This window comes from Mus caroli, chromosome 15 (assembly GCF_900094665.2).
Source record: "Mus caroli chromosome 15, CAROLI_EIJ_v1.1, whole genome shotgun sequence".
NCBI classification, from domain to species: domain Eukaryota; kingdom Metazoa; phylum Chordata; class Mammalia; order Rodentia; family Muridae; genus Mus; species Mus caroli.
The window spans coordinates 12,940,292-12,960,447 of NC_034584.1; the positions used below are offsets into that span (position 1 = coordinate 12,940,292).

General features: G+C 35.1%; 1 protein-coding gene across 1 annotated transcript in view; it reads left to right on the forward strand.

The window, feature by feature from the left end:
• Cdh9 (cadherin 9) overlaps nucleotides 1–20,156 on the forward strand; it is a 120,083-nt gene that overhangs the window by 37,511 nt on the left and 62,416 nt on the right. The window contains exon 2 of the mRNA XM_021183074.2: nucleotides 11,463–11,727. Coding sequence (XP_021038733.1) covers nucleotides 11,503–11,727 — 225 coding nt within the window. The 5' untranslated portion in view covers nucleotides 11,463–11,502. The remainder of the gene's footprint in view (nucleotides 1–11,462; nucleotides 11,728–20,156) is intronic.

The following is a 20,156-nucleotide window of genomic DNA, read 5'->3' on the forward strand; positions in this document are numbered from 1 at the left end:
ACTACTGTTTGCTTGGTCTTCTTGGGAATGCTGCTATCATTTGAAGTTTTGTGACTTCTCCCACCATTTTGCTAAAATGTCACCATAATTGAGAAGTTCTTTTCCATATAATAATACTGAAAATAATGTGCAACCGTTGTCTGCACATAATTTTATATTGTAACATTTAACTCAGTTTACTTTCCTAGGTTAGGATAACTTTTAGTATAGATTCCATTTTACTAAAATTGAGAATTTATGTCATAGTTTTCTAAAACATTTGACCTATTCTCCATATTACTAGTTGTTGCAATAAAACATTGCATTCCATACACTTAATGAAATAATGTACACAACTACTATCAAGAACCTTGTGTATTAGTGCTTACATGGTTAATATCTAGTATAACTTATTCCTTTAGGATTTTATCCAGGCTACCACATTTTAGTCATGTCTCATAAAGTTCTTCTCAGCCAGGAAAGTTTCTTGCACATTCCTTATTAATAAAGACCTTGGAAGTTTTGAGAAGGTCTGCTCTGATAGTGATAGTGGATGCTCCTTCATCACAGTTTGTGTGATGTTACTTGCAAGCAAGACTGTGCTGGGTATGAGCTGGTGTGAGGAACATTACAAAGGGAAAAATGCATTTCTTTACACTGTTTGAAGGGTACATGCTTTAACATCACGGATATTGATCTCAGGGCCTCATTGTGGTGTTGTTTGTGATTTTCCAGAATAGGATTATGGCTCTCAAACAATTTTCATTTCACTTCTTGTAGAAGGGAAGTACTCTCTCTCATTTTTTAAAAAGCTTGAAGACAGGTTCTTCCTCATAATGGCAAAATATAAACATAAATTATTTGGCAGATACACTTTTGAAGACATTTCTTTACACAATTATTAATTGAATCAATCACTCGTGTTTATAATCGTAAAATCTATAAGTATAAAATATAGTGTTATTTGTTATATTATAGAACACTATTTATTCTTTTTGTTGTAAAAGATGTTTTACTTAGGCAATTAGTAATCATTAAACTTATATACAGAATCACAGTAGTTTTTGCATGGTGTGTGTGTGTGTGTGTGTGTGTGTGTGTGTGTGTGTATTAAATACTGTTTTATCATATGGGAATACAGGGAATTAAAACTCAACCTGCGTATTTGTCTTATTTGGTCCTGGAACTGGTCATTTTTCTCTGACAATACCATTTTATTTTATTGAATTATATTTATTTGAATGCAATCTGTGTTACACGTTGGTTCATTAGTAACTGTTGAAATTCCTTTAGGATGTCTCTTTGACAAATCAAAGACTATGCATATTTATGAAGAGAAATATGCAGATATACACATTCCTACATTTTAAAATGGATAATTACATGATTCCTATTGCAGGGAATAATTTAAAACTTGTTTTGGAACCTCATGTGTTAACTTTGGATTTATCATTTCCGTTTTTTTTTTCTATGAGTTTCATCAAGATTAAAAAAATACTGGGGACAGAAGGGAACCAGATCTGGTATTTGGTGAGAGAAAAGGACTGAAGCCCTGAGGGACAGCAGAAAGAATGGAAACAGGCAACCTCAGGAAACAGGAGGTTGGGAGAATCCTACAGAATGCACCAGAAACCTGGGAGGTGAGAGATTCTCAGGAATCAAAGGGAGGGACTGTGTGACACCTGACTCACTAGCAAGAAAGACACCACAGCAGGATCCTTCTGCAAAACCTTTATTGGGAGAGCATGGACTGCATAGGCAAAAGACCCTGAGCCCCAGTACTGGGGCTGCTTATATAGGCCTAGGAGTGACGTGTCCACACCTGATTGTTTGTGCCCTCAGCACCTCATTCACGAGCCTCGGGTCAGGCAGTGACTCAGCAAAAAAACTCTATGGCACATGCACACATTGGTTGTTTACCCATATTCATGGGCGTGGGCTTATTGAAACCAGCACCATTTTGTAATGGCGTTTGCGGCTTCCCACATCTCTTGTAATGGTGTTTGCGGCTTCCCACAAGGGACCTTAGATGAAATGCCTAAAAGTAGGGAGAGGGAACTTATAGAGCCCACCTCCAGCAGGAAGACAAGGCGTCAAGAATGAAGAATAGGGCATCAAGTTGCCACCCCATAGTCACATCTCTGACCCATAATTGTTCCTGTCTGAAAGAATTGCAGGGATGGAAATGGAGAGGAACCTAAGGAAAAGATGGTCCAGCAATAGGATCAAAGTGTGATCCAGCTCAAGGGGAAGTTTCAAGGCCTGACACTATTATTGAGGCTATTGAGTGCTCACAAAAGGGACCTATCATGACTGCCCTCTGAAATACCCAACAAGCAGCTGAAAGAGACATGAAGATATTTGCACCCAACCAAAGGACAGAAGCAGCTGTTTTTTAATTAGGGAAGGCAGAAAGAAGCTGAGGAGAAGAGTGATTCTGTAGGAGAACCAACCAGCAGTCTCAATTAATCTGGACCCCTGAGATCTCTCAAATGCTGGACCACCAAACAGACAGCATCTACCAGCTGATAGGAGGCCTCCAACACACATACAGTAGAAGACTGCAGGGTCTGTGTTCACACAGAGATGATGTACCTAACCCATAAGAGACTGGAGGCCCCAGGGAGTTTAGAGGTCAGATGGGGTGAAGAGTTTGACATCCTTGTGGAGAAGGGTTGGGGTGGAAAGGATGTGTGGGATGTGGAGCAGTTGGAGGGTGGATGGGGGGGGGTTGGAAAATGGAATATGGAGTGTAAAAAATAAATTAATTTAAAAAGAAAATACAAGCCTAAAAATCTTTAACCAATTTACTTTGCTGTTTAATTCTAGGATATAAAATCATCATGATGAATATTGTCAGCACAACCCCTATAGGGATGTCTTTATTCAGTACAGTACTGAGTGTGTGTAATTATTTTCCAATTACAATCAGAAGCAACACTCACTTTCAAAAATGCATGAGTTTCTTTTCCCTTTCTGCCCTCATAACTGTGATTCTTTCATCACTTGGGGCAGAGATCAGTTCTTTCTTTAGATTGAGTCCTCTATATGTTATACTTCTAGACCTCAGCTCTGAAAGATTTTTTCCTTTTAATTTGAATGTAATAAGCTTCACTCCTGAAACACCTTATGTAAAATGTAATAGGTTTTGAAAAGTGAAAACTTTATGCTTTCCCAATGTATTATGTTACTGAATAGTGTCAGTAAGTAGAACTTGTGTGGTGATTCACCCACGTGTCTCTTTTCCCCTTCTCAGGAACCACTAGAGTGTTTTGAAATTTGGAGGTTCATGAATTTACCTAGTTAAGAACGCCATAGAATTTGACTAATTATACACATAGATTTCTTATAATAGAGCCAAGTCCTTAAAACACTCACTTTATATTTATTCAAATGTTTTAGAGTCTTAAAACCCAATTTCATTTTTATCGTTAGGTTATAATCCACTCCATGTGTATTTGGAAAATTATAAATCTGTTCATTTTCTGAATGACATTTGGGATCTGGACAGATTTCTCCATATTTAAAGATGTTCCCTATTCTTCAAAGCTCCAAATTCATTTTCTAAAATCCATGTCAGTTCATTCACAACTGCCTATAACTCTAAGTCCATACAATCTAATGTCTTCTTTAGTCCACCGTGAACTTCTGCATGCATATGGTGAATACAGCCACACTCGGGCATGCATGCACCACCATACACATGGAATAAAATCAATAACCATTCAAAATTATTAATGTGAATAAACATCAAGAAAAGAGATTATTTTATTGGAGAAAATATTTTCAACCACTGTGTCCCTAACTAGAAACAGAATTGCTATGCTATAGATGATATTTTTACCTCCTTTAGACACTGCAAATGACATCTCTGTAGTGGGTAGGTTAACAGAAGTGAAGGAGAATTCCTGCAGTTGTGCACCATCCAAGCACTGGAAATTTTAGATTTTTATAAGTTTTATACTGAGCAGTTTATTTTTATGTGAAACTAATTAACTACTAACCCTTGTAGAATGTTTTATATCTGTATTTGTCATTTTTTTTTGTATTTTGAAAAGCAAATTTCACTATAATTATTGAATTTTGTTGATTTGGGTTCTTTATATAAGTATTTTGATCAGATACTTTTTTACCAATAGTTTTCTGCAGTGTCATGGAATTATTTTAGAGGAGTTTTGCATTTCAAAAGATTACTTCTTACAATCATTCCTGTGAATATCGCCTGTTGTAATTTCCCTTATAAACACTGTCCAAATCAAAATCATTGAGATAGTCTCCTCATCAATTTTGAAAAATAATGAGAGTTTGAACTTTATAGTTCTAATTTAGTACATTTTGGTCAGGAAATCAGGAATATTTTGCTTCATCTCTGCAGAAATCTGAAATGTCATTGTAAAAAATATAAATTACATGTCTATAACACAAAGTTTCTTTTTAAAAATATTTCTATTCTTATTTTCCCCTTTTTGGTTGAAATTATATTTCTTTTATATACAATACACCCCAACCATCGTTCCCCTCCCTTCACTCCTCCCAGCCCTCTCTACCTCCTCTCTCCCTGAGATCCACTCCTCCTCTGTTTCCTAATCAGAAAAGAGCAAGCCTCTATGATTTGAAACCCTGAAAAACGAAAAAAAAAAAAAAAAAAAAACAAGATACAATAAGACAATGCAAAAACCCTCAGACTGAAACTGGACAAGGCAACCCAATAGGAGGTAAAGAGTATCAAGTACAGGCAAAAGAGTGAGAGACATACCCTATCCTATTGTTAGGAGTCCAGCAAAAACACCTAGATACATATTTGACCTGATACAGGACCCATGAAGGGCCCATTATCATCACTTTAGTCTCTGTTAGCCCATGTGAGACTTGCTTATGATTCAGTAGGCAATGTTCTGGTGTCCTCATCCTGTGGCTTCTATAGTTCTTCCTCTCCCTCTTCAGAGGGATTCTCTGATCTTCAATGGGAACAACCTTATGGAAAATTCAATTGTGACTCTGCACATTGTCTGACTCTTGGTCTCTGTAAGCACTCTCATCTGCTACTGGAGGAAATATAATTATGACTGGACAGGGCACTGTTCTATGAATATATCAAAAGGTCATTAGAAATCACTTCTTTAATTATGTTTTGTTTGATTTGGTTTGCTTTTTCTAGGCATGTTTGGTTCCACCATAGGTGTCTGGATTATGTCTTCTCATGTTCTTAGCTATCCAAGCACTGTAGGCATGTCTCCTCATGGCTTCGGCACCAAGTTAAAGCAAAGATTTGTTGGCTTGGCGTTGGTGGGACATGGATTTAATCCAGACACTCAGGAGGCAGAAGCAGGCAGAACTCTGAGTTGGAGGCTAGCCTGAATTATGGAGTTAGTTCCAAGACAGCAAGGGTAAAAAAAAGACTGATCCTATCTTGAAAATCCCAAAACACAAACCAAAGGAAAACATTTATTTTTAAAAACTAATATTTTAGTGTTTATAAAATTTCTTAGCTGATTTGAAATTATATAATGGTAAAATAGAAAATTCAACACATATACCATGTTATAAGTACATTAATATTTTGTGAGAAACTTGCAAGAAAAAGTCTTATATTATCTCATTGAAGAGACTAGATGAGTTGTCCAGGTGTTACGAATGCATATTAATCTTGTAGAAGACCAGAGTTCATTTCCTAGCATGCATATTGGGTGGATTAAAACTGCTTTAGAAATCCAGTGCTCTGGGTTCTCACACCCTCTTCTGCATTGCAGGGGAAACTGCATTGCAATGTATGCATACTCACAGGCAATACACTTATCCACATGATTAATAATAAAATAAGCTTTAAATATTTGTTTAGATTAGAGTTATATAAGTTATATAAATAAGTATAAGTATATAGGGTCAGAAATAAATTTAATTTTAGTCAGGTATTTAACTGGTAAATATTCAACTTAATTTCAATAAAGCATAATTTTTCTTGATTCTGAAAGAGATTGGAATTTAAATACAATTAAACAGATAAGGAAATAATGATAAAACAATGTTTAGTTTTTAAACTAGTAAGATTCAGGTGAATTGCCTGATTACAAAATCAAAGTTCACCCAAATTTAAAATGCTGTACTTCATAATGCATTTGACGCTAGTTATTTATCAACAAAATCGTGATCAAAATGCAGAGCAGTTAAAGCTGATAGAGATAATTAGGCATAGAAAATTTTGTAATCAGTTTGTTGCTACTGAATAAATAAAGGATGTGAGGAATTTTTAATAAACCCCACGGGACAAGAGATTGCTAACTTTAAAATCAAATGTAGCAGAAAACCTTTTAAACTGTGCTCTTTTATCTCAGAGCCAAAGCATGTGCAGGTGTTAAATTGGCCACAGGAGGTTTACCGTAATGTTTCCTAAATGTGAAACAAATACTCAAAAAAAAAGGTTGACTGAAGTAAAGGTATTAAATCAGTGAGTGGCAAAGTTCATAAGAAGCATTCTATAATTTATAGCAGTCATCTCTGCTGTTAACATTTAATCTTACTTGATGCAAACTTCTGTGAATGTCAGTGAGAACATAACAAATTTTCCTACTGATGTTACAAAAACAAAAATAATCTCTGACTCCACTCAAAAGCAATAAACCTTCTACCATCAATTTTTCCATCTGTCTCTTGTTTTGTTTATGTGTGAGAGTGATAAGCATTCAATAGGTGACCTGTGTTTTTAAGACAACAGCACTAATCCATCAGCCATATACTTTTACACAAAGAAGTAAGTGCCCATTAAGTTCTGGGGAGGACATAATGATGCACAAATTTCTCAAATCATTCATACAAATTGTGTTATATCTTAGAGAAGGAATCCATCATGCAGAATAATGAATGAATGAAATAGTAAAGACTATGTTCTGCATTAAAATGTCGTAAATGTAGAGTGCAATAGAAAAAGAAGGATAACAGGTGAAATATTGTATGTCTCAAGTGGTTACTTTGAAATTTTTAAAGAATATGATAGAGAAATACAAATAAAATGCCAATGAATGAACCCAAATAATATGCATGCAGATCACAGCCTGAATATAGATTAAATTATCAGCTGGGCAAATTTTAAGTCAACATTTTAAATACATGTTTATGGGTAGATTTTACTTTGTCCTTGTTAATATTGGTTTTGAAAGTTTAACTTAACATTCAAAGAGCAAGTTAGCAGCAAACGGTTATTTCTGAAAGTTCTGGGAACTCATGTGTCTAAGATCAAGTTGTCCTCTTAGAGGGGCAAGGTGACAACTGCCTACCTTCCATATAGTCCCACGCAGCTAGTAGGTAAAGAGAACTCAATTCCTGCCATGTTCTTTTTTTTTTTTTAATTTTTTTTATTACATATTTTCCTCAATTACATTTCCAATGCTATCCCAAAAGTCCCCCATACCCTCCCCACAACTTCCCTACCCACCCATTCCCACTTTTTGGCCCTGGCGTTCCCCTGTACGGGGGCATACAAAGTTTGCGTGTCCAATGGGCCTCTCTTTCCAGTGATGGCCGACTAGGCCATCTTTTGATACATATGCAGCTAGAGTCAAGAGCTCCGGGGTACTGGTTAGTTCATAATGTTGTTNCACCTATAGGGTTGCAGATCCCTTTAGCTCCTNGGNTACTTTCTCTAGCTNCTCCATTGGGGGCCCTGTGATCCATCCAATAGCTGACTGTGAGCATCCACTTATGTGTTTGCTAGGCCCTGGCATAGTCTCACAAGAGACAGCTATATCAGGGTCCTTTCAGCAAAATCTTGCTAGTATATGCAATGGTGTCATCGTTTGGAGGCTAATTATGGGATGGATCCCTGGATATGGCAGTCTCTAGATGGTCCATCCTTTTGTCTCAGCTCCAAACTTTGTCTCTGTAACTCCTTCCATGGCATGTTCTTATAGGGAGCACATTTTGCTATGAGTTCTTTGGCTTAATCATCTGCTAATTAACATTAGCTGGCATTAGGTTATTAACATAGGGATTTGAGCATGGTCCAAAAGTTCAAACCAGACTGTTGCATTTCAATCCTTAAATGAACTTCTTATCTGTAAAATAAAATATCTAAATCCCGAAGCATCCTTTTCACCTTCACAGTCTACAATCTAAAGTGCACAAGCTCATATATAGGAATTGAGAACATCCCCCCACACACACACACACACATACAGAGGTGTGCATGTGCCCACACACCCACAAGCATACACATACATAGTACTAGCTTCAGCAGGACTCTATAAGAATCTCAGTGCACCTCCATCCTCAGGTACTTTAGGAAACTTCATAAATGCTCAGAAATTTCATAGGGACATGTGCAAAGTTATAGGAGTATAGGAAGTCACTTCAGTAGCCAAATTTTTAAAAAGGCATAGAGGAGCATAAGTGTGTGTGTGTGTGTGTGTGATGTGATTAAGGATGACACATATTGTTACAAGATAGTTTTAGTAGTCGTTATTAATTTCAAGTTGTATTTATAGAAATTATTCATTGTCCTTTACTGAGGAGGTATAACACACTTTACTCATGTCTTCTCTCACTGAATCTCTTTTCTATGTTTTAACATATTCTCTAGTTAGCCAAATTCCTATCTAAATGTTATGTTGGAATACTTCAGCAGCTTTTGAGTGCAGTGAAAGAAAATGTTAATTTATTTTAAGTTACAAAGTTGCACATTATCTTCACTACCTAAATGCTGATACATTAAATACAACTAGATTTTTTTTCCCACTCAAATGTCTACATTCCACAAAAGATGAATATCTCCTTTAAAGCATATTTCAAAAATGAGCAGTATTTTAAATTCTCCTGAAAGGCTGATCATCAAAGTTAATGTCAAAATAAAATTTCACAGTGGGAGTAAATCAGAATAATGTGTGTGTGTGTGTGTGTATTTGTGTGTTTGTGTGTGTGTGAGTGTGTGTTTGTGTGTGTGTGTGTATGTATGTATGTATATAAATACACTCACATGTATATATTCCCAAATATAATTTATTTTGTCTGATAAATCCAATGTCATATATGGCCTAAGACCAAATTTTGAGCTTTCTAGAATCAATCATTAGACAAGAAATCACTTTATAGACTTAGCTACAGGAAATCTATGGTGGCATATCATTTCTCCTTTTTTATATAAAAAATGTTCATACAATATATTGTGACAATATTCGCCTTCTCTCAGAGTCTCACAAGGGTGTGCCTGGTACCAATGCAGCTGTGGGGATATTGTACCATGCTGATCATTGGTATTGATCACAGGGACATGGTTTGGTGGGATTGTTGCTTACTTCCCTCCATTGGAAGCTTATGTGGTGCTTTCTGGTGTGATAGAAGCTAGACACAAGGGAGAAGACTTTCACATCAGGTCCAGCTCATGGGCCTCTCTGCCCTGCATCTGTTTTTAGCAAGAAAAAATTATCTACCACCTCTAAGAGACAATGATGAGCAAGAGCAAAGCCCTGTATCTTTTGAGAGTCTCTTAAATAATGCTGATCAGTAACTCATAAATGGGTTATAAAGTCCAAATTTTGTTGCTGTTGCTGTTGTTTTGTTTTATGTGTTTGTTTTGTTTTATTTTGTTTTAATGAAAGGTTGATTTTGGCTGTTGGCTGAAGCATTGTCAACTCAGATGAGAAAATTTATTTAAATTATATAGGTACATTTATGCATACACTTTCATATACTATATGTTTTGCTTTGGGGGGTAGTTAATAGGACCATTTGTTATGAATTTTGAGACAGCTTTCTATTATTTTACTATCTTTACCCCTTATTTTATATTAATCTCCCTCCACCTCTCCAATTAGAGACCCCACTTTCAATTGTTTTTTTTTTTCCATCTTCCTCCAGAACACTTGTGACACGATATTTCCTTTTGTGTTTCTCCTCACACTCCTACTCAGCAACACTCCCTCTTTACTTTCATGGTTCTTCCAGTAACTCCTGGTTCTCTACTCATCTGAGGGAGTAGAGCTGCGAGTCTCAGCTGTATTTTACAAATTAACAAAATATAGAGTGCCATGGCATTTTAATTACTATCCTATCTTTAATGTGTAGGAGAATTTATGCTTTTTTTTTTCGTCTAAGAAAAATTTCTATATATTATTAAACCCTTCTAACAGTTTCTATGGGTCCCTTTTTCTAGATCACCAATACTGTTATTTTTTCTGTTTTTAATAACAGCCATTCCCACTGGGATGATTTAATATCCTATTATGTTTTTTGTTTGCATTTTCATGAGGACATCTGAATTTTTCAAAATTTTAAAACATATTTTATTTTGTTTTTCTTCCCCAAATGTTGATTTAACGTTCTTGTCCATGTTTGATCAAGTTAATTGTGTCAATTTGAATTCTTTTTTGTATTACTCATATATTTGGTAAGGGACCACTATGGAAGAGTTAGGGGAAGGAGAGAAGGAGCTGAAGGGGATAGCAACCCCATAGGAAGACCAACAGGGTCAACTAACCTGGTCCAATGGGAGTTTCCAGAGACTAAGCCATGAACAAATGAGCATACACAGGCTTATCCAAGGCACCCAGCATGCATGTAGCAGAGGACTGCCTCATCTGCCCTCAGTGGGAGAGGTCACACAGAATCCTGTAGTGAATTGATGCATCATGAAAGGAGTTTGGGGACCACCCTCTCTGAGGTTAAGGAGAAAGGGATGGGGTGAAGGACTGTGGGATGGGGATCTAGGTGAGGGGCAATGTTTGAAACGTAAATAAATAAATAAAATAATTTTCAAAGTTCGAGGCCACCCTGGTCTACAGAGTGAGTTCCGGGACAGCCGGAACAGGGCTATACAGAGAAACGCTGTCTTGAAAAACCAAAAAAAAAAAAAAAAAAAAAAGGATATCAAAAGCTATCACCTACATGTTATCTCAATATTCTGTTCCTTCATGCGAGTTACCTCTGAAGTCTTTTCACTATTTCATTTGACTTATTTAAAATACCATTAGTTTTAAAGAATCCCGTTTATCTGGTTTTGTTTTTGTTTCATAGTCTACACCGAAAACACACTTGCTAATTCTGTGTGTTGAAAGGATGCGGTAAAGGTATTCTCATTTTGTTTTCTTCTAGGTCTTGATCATAAATGTAAGACTTTTCACCTATTTTGAGTAGATTGGATATAACTTTTGTTATTACTGAACAACTAACTACTTGTTTCCTTGTTTTCATTTCTTTGGTTCATTTCGGAAAAAGAAAGTGGATGGAGAACACATTCTGAAAACTGCTGGATAAGGAGAATAAAACAAATTTCATTAAAGTATCTGGTTTCATTGACATGTGTATATAGCTAAATATACCTCACTATTAAGGCTTATAACTTCCAATTAATTAATTTCATACTTTTTATTAAAAGTTTAATTTGCAGAATTTTAGTGGTTTGAATTTTCATAGGTTTTTTTTTATGATTTTAATGTTGTCATCTTAAATTGCACTGTTGAGCGTGTATTCATTCTCTTCTACATTTTGCTCCACAGACTATACATTGAAATTTTCATCCTTCTGAAGGTGAAGATAATGAGGACTTATCGCTGTCTTCAACTGGTCATCTGGACTTGCATTTTCCATATGGTTGACAACAGCACATTACAAGGAAAGGATAACAGTCACTTCCTGAGAAGGATAGGGAATCTGAAAAATGATGAGGGTAAAATGCTCCATCGTGCCAAGCGTGGCTGGATGTGGAATCAGTTCTTTCTGTTAGAAGAGTATACAGGTACAGACACTCAGTATGTAGGAAAGGTAAGAATTTTTCTCGGGAAATCCAGAAGCTAAAAGACTATCTATTATCCCTTATAACAACTCTATGTCACTCATAGTTTTCTAAAATAGTTGATGAGTTTTATTGTTGGCAATGTGTTACTGTAAATTCTTCCATTGAGAAGTGTGAAATGTACCAGTCACGTACCTAATATGAACAAATTTTATAGATGTCAAAATGTTAAATCATCCAGGTAGGTTGGCCCACAGTTTCCTGTCCAGTACTCCGGAAGATGAAGCAGAAAGATCACAAATGAAGGTTTGCTTGGACTACTTTGCTAGACTCTGCCTAAAAGGAAATGAAAAAAATAACCCCAACAATAAAGACAGTAGTCAGGCTGGGCAGTGGTGGCACATGCCTTTGATCCCACCACTTGGAAGGCAGAGGCAGGCAGATTTCTGAGTTCAAGGCCAGCCTGGTCTACAAAGTGAGTTCTCGGACAGCAGGGATATAAAGAGAAACCCTGTCTCAAAAAAAACAAAAACAAACAAACAAAAAAAAAAAAGACAGCAGTCAGCCACACTAGGTCATGACTCACAGTTAATAAGCCAGATTTGATTGAATTACACACACACACACACACACACACACACACACACACACACACACACACATATGTAATGTGCATATATATTGTATTGTTTAATTTGAATATATGTATATAATACATATACATATGTTTGAATGAAATTATCCTTAAAGTTTAAATATCATGATAAGTACTTCTTGTGTCACAGGATTAAAAACAAAATATAGTTATTATATACAATGACATTTATGAAAATATATTAATATATCTTAGTAATGACTTTAGATTTCATAATAAAATGAAATGTGTGGGTAGAAAACACCTTCTTAATATTCTGCTTCTTAGATCAGTGAAGCAGTATTCTTGCATGACTGTAATATAGGGAGAGAAGGCAGCAAAAATAAAAAAAGAAGGAAGACACTACCTTTAGGGCAGTTTCCCTTATTGAGAGTGAGGTATATTGTACTCTTTAAATGACCTGCTAGATGCATGTACTTGAAAAAGTATACATGCAGACATATTTTTTCATATATATGTAATTGTACCTATGTATTATGTGTATATTTCCATATTTATGTGTTTAAAGAGACTACCCATTAGCATTTAGGAGGAGAAATAATTCAGAAAAATACAGCTCTCTTTTGGGGTGCTAGATTTTAATTTGAATCATTTTCTATCTCTGATTTCCTTCCCCTTTAACTATTTCTATAGCTTAAGTTCATGGCATCCTGTAATTTTAGTGATAAAATCTTTTTGACCTTGTTTATTTTTCCTAGCCAATCTCATCTGCACTCTTCATTCTCCTGATCTCTCTGATCATTTGTAACTTAAATACAATACTCAGGTGTGACATGAGCCTGAGGGTAATGTCACAAATTATTGTACACTCTGACAAACACCCACATGGCTTTCACTTTTCCTTATTCTTGGCATTCAAGTACTTTATTAAGGAACAGAGAATTGACTCATTAACAATAGGAGACAATTAGACTAGATAAAAAATGAAAATAAAAAATATAACTGATGCACAACAGTTAAATCCATACCACTCAAACCAAGAGGACATTTATTCTGAGAAATTGTCAAAATCTTGTTCTACTTCATTTTGTGTGGGCCAATATGCTTTTTCAGATAAAGTCTCTGTTAACTGAAGCCTATTATTTCCTTGTTTCTGAGAGCTCTGTTTCGTGACTGCTTGGGTCATACACACTTGCCCACTGCAGTTCACTCACTGATTCTCTTCTGGAGTCTTATTTCTTTTTAGGTTAGTCATATGTCATCCTTCCATATCCCTCATTTAACATCACTTTCACACTCTAGTTAATAGGTATCATCAGGACATGTCAAGTTCAACAAGCAAGCATTTGTGTCTAAGGGCTTGAAATTGCTTCAAGATTCTTTCTTTTGGGGTAGTATATAAAGGACATACAGTTGGGTCACAGGGTCTTTCAGAAATGGTTCACCCCTGTCATTTAACAGATGCAGGAAAGTGGTTACCGAAAGGGAGATAGGTATAATGCTATGACTAGTGCAGCAAGTTTCAACTATTTGTGGTTTAACTTAAAATTAAAAGGGTTCCTAAGTAATGCGTATTAATTAATTTCTTTTTGACCCATTTTGTCAAATTATTACAATGAACTATCTAAGACAAGGTACATCAATTTTCTTTTCTTTTAATTTGCCAATTTGTCTTCAAAAGCAGAGTCAAGACAAGACATAAAATGCTCTATAACAATCACATTTTTGTCGACGGAAGAGTAACATACAAAATGGTCTTTCAACAACTTTCAGTTTTCTACCGGAAACAATACATGAATTCAAGAAATATGGCAACAATGTAACTACTTATTTTTCTTTTGAAAAATATGTGGTGTATTTACTTTGATATAGTTCTTGTCTTATATGTATACTTATTGATCACAGGTTTTGATATTCAATGGGCCTTTGGCCAGTGTAAAAGTAACTTTTATTTGTTCTGGGATTCAGTTGTCATCCTGAAGCTTACTGCTGAATACACTCACACTTTTGAGGTCCTTCTGGTTCTCTGGTTCAACTCAGCTGCCCTGGCTCAAACCCCTCTACAAGCTAACTGATTCAATCTGTCTTTTCTCAGCTTCTGACTGAACTGCTCTGCTTGGCCTCAAACCAACTGTGGCAATCTGTTGGAACCATCTGGCACCCTATCATTCTCTGGCTAGTTTTGTCTTTACCTACAACCCATCTCTGTAAATCTGTCCCAGTAAAGCTGCCCCCATCTCTGTAATGCACTCTGTTGTCATTTCTCTTTTCTGTCTGTTCTCATAAGAGTTGGGCATATCCTATCTTTGACTGATTCTATTACATCCTTGTCACTTTGTCTGTCACTCAGTTAGAAGTCACTTTTAAACATGGTTGCTCCTTATACAAACTAACCTTACTTCCAGTTTTAGGGAATACACTTGTGTACTAAATGCTTGTCTGTTTTGCTGCCAGGTCATATTATAATCCAGGGCATGTCTGCTGTCCAGCTGGATCACAGAGACCTAGAAGGTCTTTGGATTTGATCCCTTGCCAGAACAGTCATGTTGCTGGGTTAAAAATCCTCAACAGCACAGGTTTTGGGGTTACTCATTTATCAAGTTCTTATTTATCATTACTTGAGTTGCTCTCTTGGCTGTTTAGATAAGTATCCATTGGCATATACACAGACAAATTATATCCTTAGCTTTAAGCATGGTTATACTCTTGAATTTCCATGAAGAATTGACATTTTAATCACATAATGGACAGAATTTATGACTAAGGTACAATTGTTTCCTCAATTTAATCCATTTCTATTCTTTTAGGATTCATCCAATTGATGACATTAAAAATGGTAAATTAGCTACTTTTTTTCTTTATAACAGAGCAAAATGGGAAAAGTGCCATATCTTATAACACAGAGAGGTTTTTTTTTGCAGTTTTTGCTTAGTTTTTCAAAAACTAGATATCATAAGAAATTTTAAGACAACTTAATTGCAGGTAATACAAAAATTATATAGTTTAATACATATAAACCTCAAAACAAAGCTGAGATTTCAGTTTAGACTTAGAGGTACTTTTACAGTAAACCAAATATGAACAGCAGCATTTAGTGTGCTATATACATACATATGGAAAACCATGTGCTTTCTATGATTTAACCCTATATTTAATAAATGTGATTAACAAATATTGATATTAATTCCATTCAAAGCAGTATACTTAGTATTTTCTTGCTGAAAGATAAGGAACATGGTACATTTGACCTGCTATTATATAAGTTCATTAGTGGATATAAAAACCTATAGACATCGTGGATGATAAGGAAGACACTGAACATTGTCTAAGGAAGTTGTATCTCCATCTTTGGATTACTAAACCAATGAGAGTATTGTGTTACTGCTATGACTGTAAGCAGGTATCATTTACAGTAGTATAGTTGACTCAAAGATCATTGCATAACAGAAAAGTCAACCTTAAAATGGGTGAAGACTGATGCCATAAAATCTGGAGCTCTCAGAAAATATTTCAGGCAGTTTGGCCAAACAGAGATACTTCTCTTCAACATTTCTTGCTGCTTATACAAGCTTGGGAGGGACTTATTGCATCTTATCACTTTCAGAAACCTTTGATGATTCCTGTTTTATTTGATCTATTTGTTTTGTTTATTCATTTTTATATCCTGAGTCTCCACCCTCTCTACAGGAAGAGGTTTTTGTTTGTCTGTTTGTTTGTTTGTTTGTTTTTGTTTTGTTTTGTTTTTAGAAGAAATGGTTATAGAATTTAATCCAAATTATCATTGTTGAAATTATGAGAAGTTAGTTGTTGAAATTTCATAGATTTTACTCATAGCTTTGCTACCCTGTTGCTCGCATAGCCATGAGCATTCATAACGAACTTTTAGTCCTCACTGTAACTGTCTTAGCCGGGGTTTCTATTCCTGCACAAAACATCATGACCAGGAAGCAAGTTGGGAAGGAAAGGGTTTATTCGGCTTACACGTCCACATTGCTGTTCATCACCTAAGGAAGTCAGGACTGGGACTCAAGCAGGTCAGGAAGCTGGAGCTGATGCAGAGGCCATGGAGGAATGTTGCTTCCTGGGTCGCTTCCTCTGACTTGCTCAGCTTGCTTTCTTATAGAATCCAGGACTACCAGCCCATGGATGGCACCACTCACAATGAGCCCTCCCACCCTTGATCAATAATTGAGAAAATGCCTTACAGCTGGATCTCATGGAGGCATTTCCTCAAGGGAGGCTCCTTTCCCTGTGATAACTCCAGCTATCAAGTTGCACACAAAACCAGCCACTACAGGAACATTCTATACTTGGTTACCATAGCCATTTGGAACATAAAACAGACACAGATCCAAAGGGAAAAATTGACAAAAATTTTGCTTATATTAATTTTCAAACTATAGAAATTTATCTCGTCTGATTTACACATGCTCATATACCTGCCAAACAGTATATATCCCAAAAGAATATAGTAGCATAATGGGCAATAGCTTAATCTCTGTTACCTTCTATTTTGTTATTTCTTAGAATATAGCAATTTGATATATAGAAATAATAAGTAAAAATTATGTTAGATAAAGAAATGAACTCTAAAATTCACTGACACTTACCTGGTACACCACTCTAATGTGTTATAGTGTTTTAAAGAATCTAAATAAAATATCCTTACAAAGGTTTTGGATTGTCATGATTTTGCACAGTGCATGCAGCAGCTACCTCTAACATAAATGTATTTCATCCTAGAATTCTCTTTATAGCCTCATTACTTCAAACATAGAACACTTGAAAAATTATTAAGTATTCAAGACAGCCTACACAGACTTGCTTCATGTCATATTACACTGCCCAAATGATTCTAATATTTCAGGATACTGCTGCTTCATGGCATAAAATTAGGATTACTTCCTCTCCAAAATCATCTCTATATCTTATGAAAACACTAAAATAGTATTTAAAAGTAAAATCTACATCAAAATCATACTGAATTAAGTTTTGAAACTCTTTTTATATATCCTTGAGTTTAAAATTAAAATTTTCTTAATTTTAAGGTTTAGTTTTTGTTGTTGTTTGGTTGGTTTGGTGGTGGTGGTGGTGGCGGTGGTGGTGTGTGTGTGTGTTATTTATAAGGCTGTGCTTTATCGGGGGATTTTTTTTTTTGGTATGAATTTTAGTAGTACATTTCATCGGTATTCAATTAGTGCAAAACCTGAATAAAGTGAACAGAACACTGTTAAGTTCTAGAAAGAGGCATTAATACGTGACCTCATCCATACCTTAAACAATGTCTGTGACTACAGTGGGCTATATGCTATTTTCACATGCAGCTATAACAATGGCCTGCCAAATGGTATTTCAGGGTAATGAAGACATAATAGGCTGGGTGTTTAATTAATCCTACATTGCCTGATGTGACACTAGAGCTTTTTTTTCCTAAATTAATAATGCATGCTTATTTGTTTAAGAGCTTGGTGCTTTCTATTTTCAAAGAACAAAGGTATATGTTCCAGATAGCCACAAATATTTGATTTTCTCTTGTGCAAATATTTTGTAATCTGCACAGAGGAAGGCTTCTTGACCTGTATTAAGCATCACAGATTTGTCATGGTGGTATCCATGGAAACAGAGCTAGGAGATTACAAAATATCTCCCCATGCTTTGCATTGAACTCATGAGGTAACTGAGCCACAGTAGATATTCAATAGTTATATACATAGCAGGATATATACAGTCAATGATAAATCAAGTTTACTGCTAACATTTCCATGAATGTGATTATAATATTCTAACAGTCAGACATAGACATTAAAAGCAGAGGCACAGATGTTCACTTAATATTAATGAATAACAGTTGACCAGGTCAGCCAAAAAAAGAATACTTCCTATTTTTGTAGCAGTTAGTAAATGATCGCCAGTATTTTTTACATTCATTTCTTTAAAAAAATGTTCTCATATGACTTTTATTTTTTTAATCCTATAAAAATAATAAAAAACTGCTGGTACCATTTCAAAAGTGACTTTACTAAACACTTCATATATGCCTGAAAACAGTATTTTTTACATGCATTTCTTTAAAAAAATGTTCTCATATGACTTTTATTTTTTTAATTCTATAAAAATAATAAAAAACTGCTGGTACCATTTCAAAAGTGAATTTACTAAACACTTCATATATGCCTGAAAACAATTTGTTTGATAGTATATAATGTTCTCAAATATCAGAATATATTTCAGATAGTAGTTTTAAATTTTATAGTTGTGCACATTTTAAGTAGCACTTTACATCCTGTCCCTAAAGTTTAAGTCTACACTTGTCTCAAAATTATTCTCTCTTCATCAGGCATTCTTTAACAAATTGATCACTGTCAATCCCACCATAGGGACTCCAGTTTCAAATATTCTTCATCTAGAAAAATCTTGAGTCCCTTTTCTTCTTGCTAATTTACCCATGCATCGTTGATGATGATGATTATGATGATGCCTGTGAAATTTATCCTTGTTACAATTTAACATTAAGTCTTTCAATATAATTCCAAAATATTTACACAATGGTTTAAATAAGCAGCTCAGTGTTTGTCTTCCCTCTCTAGTATTTTGATGTATTTCATATTTTTTATTGGTTTATGAATTTTTGAGGTCTGGAAATCTTTGATATTTACTTGGTATAATTTTATTTATGCTCTTCCAAATTTTCTTTGGTATTGTTTGTCTGAAAAAAATTATCAACTTAAACAATATTTTTAATATAGCTTTACCTGACATTTACCTATTTCCCATTAGAACTTTAACAAACAAGGTATTTTTGATTCTTAATGTTGCTGTCCATGTTTTTGAATGCTCATAAGTGTTCCATATGGGTATCATTTTTAACAATCTTACATTGATATGTAGACTGGTTTTGTGTATATTTTTCTTGGAACCCAATAACCTATAATAGTATGGTTATTGCTGGACCCAAATACCACATGGACCACCACAAATACATTTTTATTATTAAAATGTTTTTACTGAAATTGAATTTTGGATGACCCACTGCATTTTTCTATTGTTATTATTATTATTTATTTATTTTTATTATTTAATCTTTTTTTTACAGTCCTGTCATTATCCCCTTCCAGTCAGCCATATGACAGTTTATCCCCCATCTCTAAGAGGATGTCCTCACACTCTACCCAGCCCACCAGACCTCCCCATTACCTGGGGCCCCAAGTCTCCAGAGGGTTAGGTGCATCTTCTCTCACTGATGCCAGACCAGGCAGTCCTCTGCTGTATATGTTTCTAAGGCCTCACATCAGTTGTGACTCAGTGTCTGAGAGATCTCAGAGGTCCATACCAACAAGCAACTGAAAGAGTCAGATGCAGATACTTACACCCAACCAATGGACAGAAGGAGGGGGAACCTTTTTGGTTGAATTAGGGAATGATTGGAAGAAGTCAAGGAGGGCGATCTCATAGGAAGATTACAGCTAGTATAATTATGTAGCTAAAACTTTTATTGAAGGCATTATGTAAATTACATTATATATTAAAAATTAATTCCTTCCTATTACTTTTTTTAATTCTTCACATCTTTGGTAAAATAGCCTAAGAATAATACAACCTAAGTTTTAAGCCTATGATGTATATCTTCTTTTACCATAAGTTAGTGTCACATTCTGTATACTTAGGAATAATATTTGAAATGTGCCAAAGGCTTGAGCAGAATGCTTTATTGTCATATGATATTCTTCATATTTTATAAAAGAAATGTGGTTTAGCCAAAAGTAAATACACATGGATTTAATTTTTCTTTGTATTTATTAGTGTTCCTGGAAAATGATGGTTTTTTTCCTACCATCAGTTTTTTAAATAAGTCAGTGTTTTATT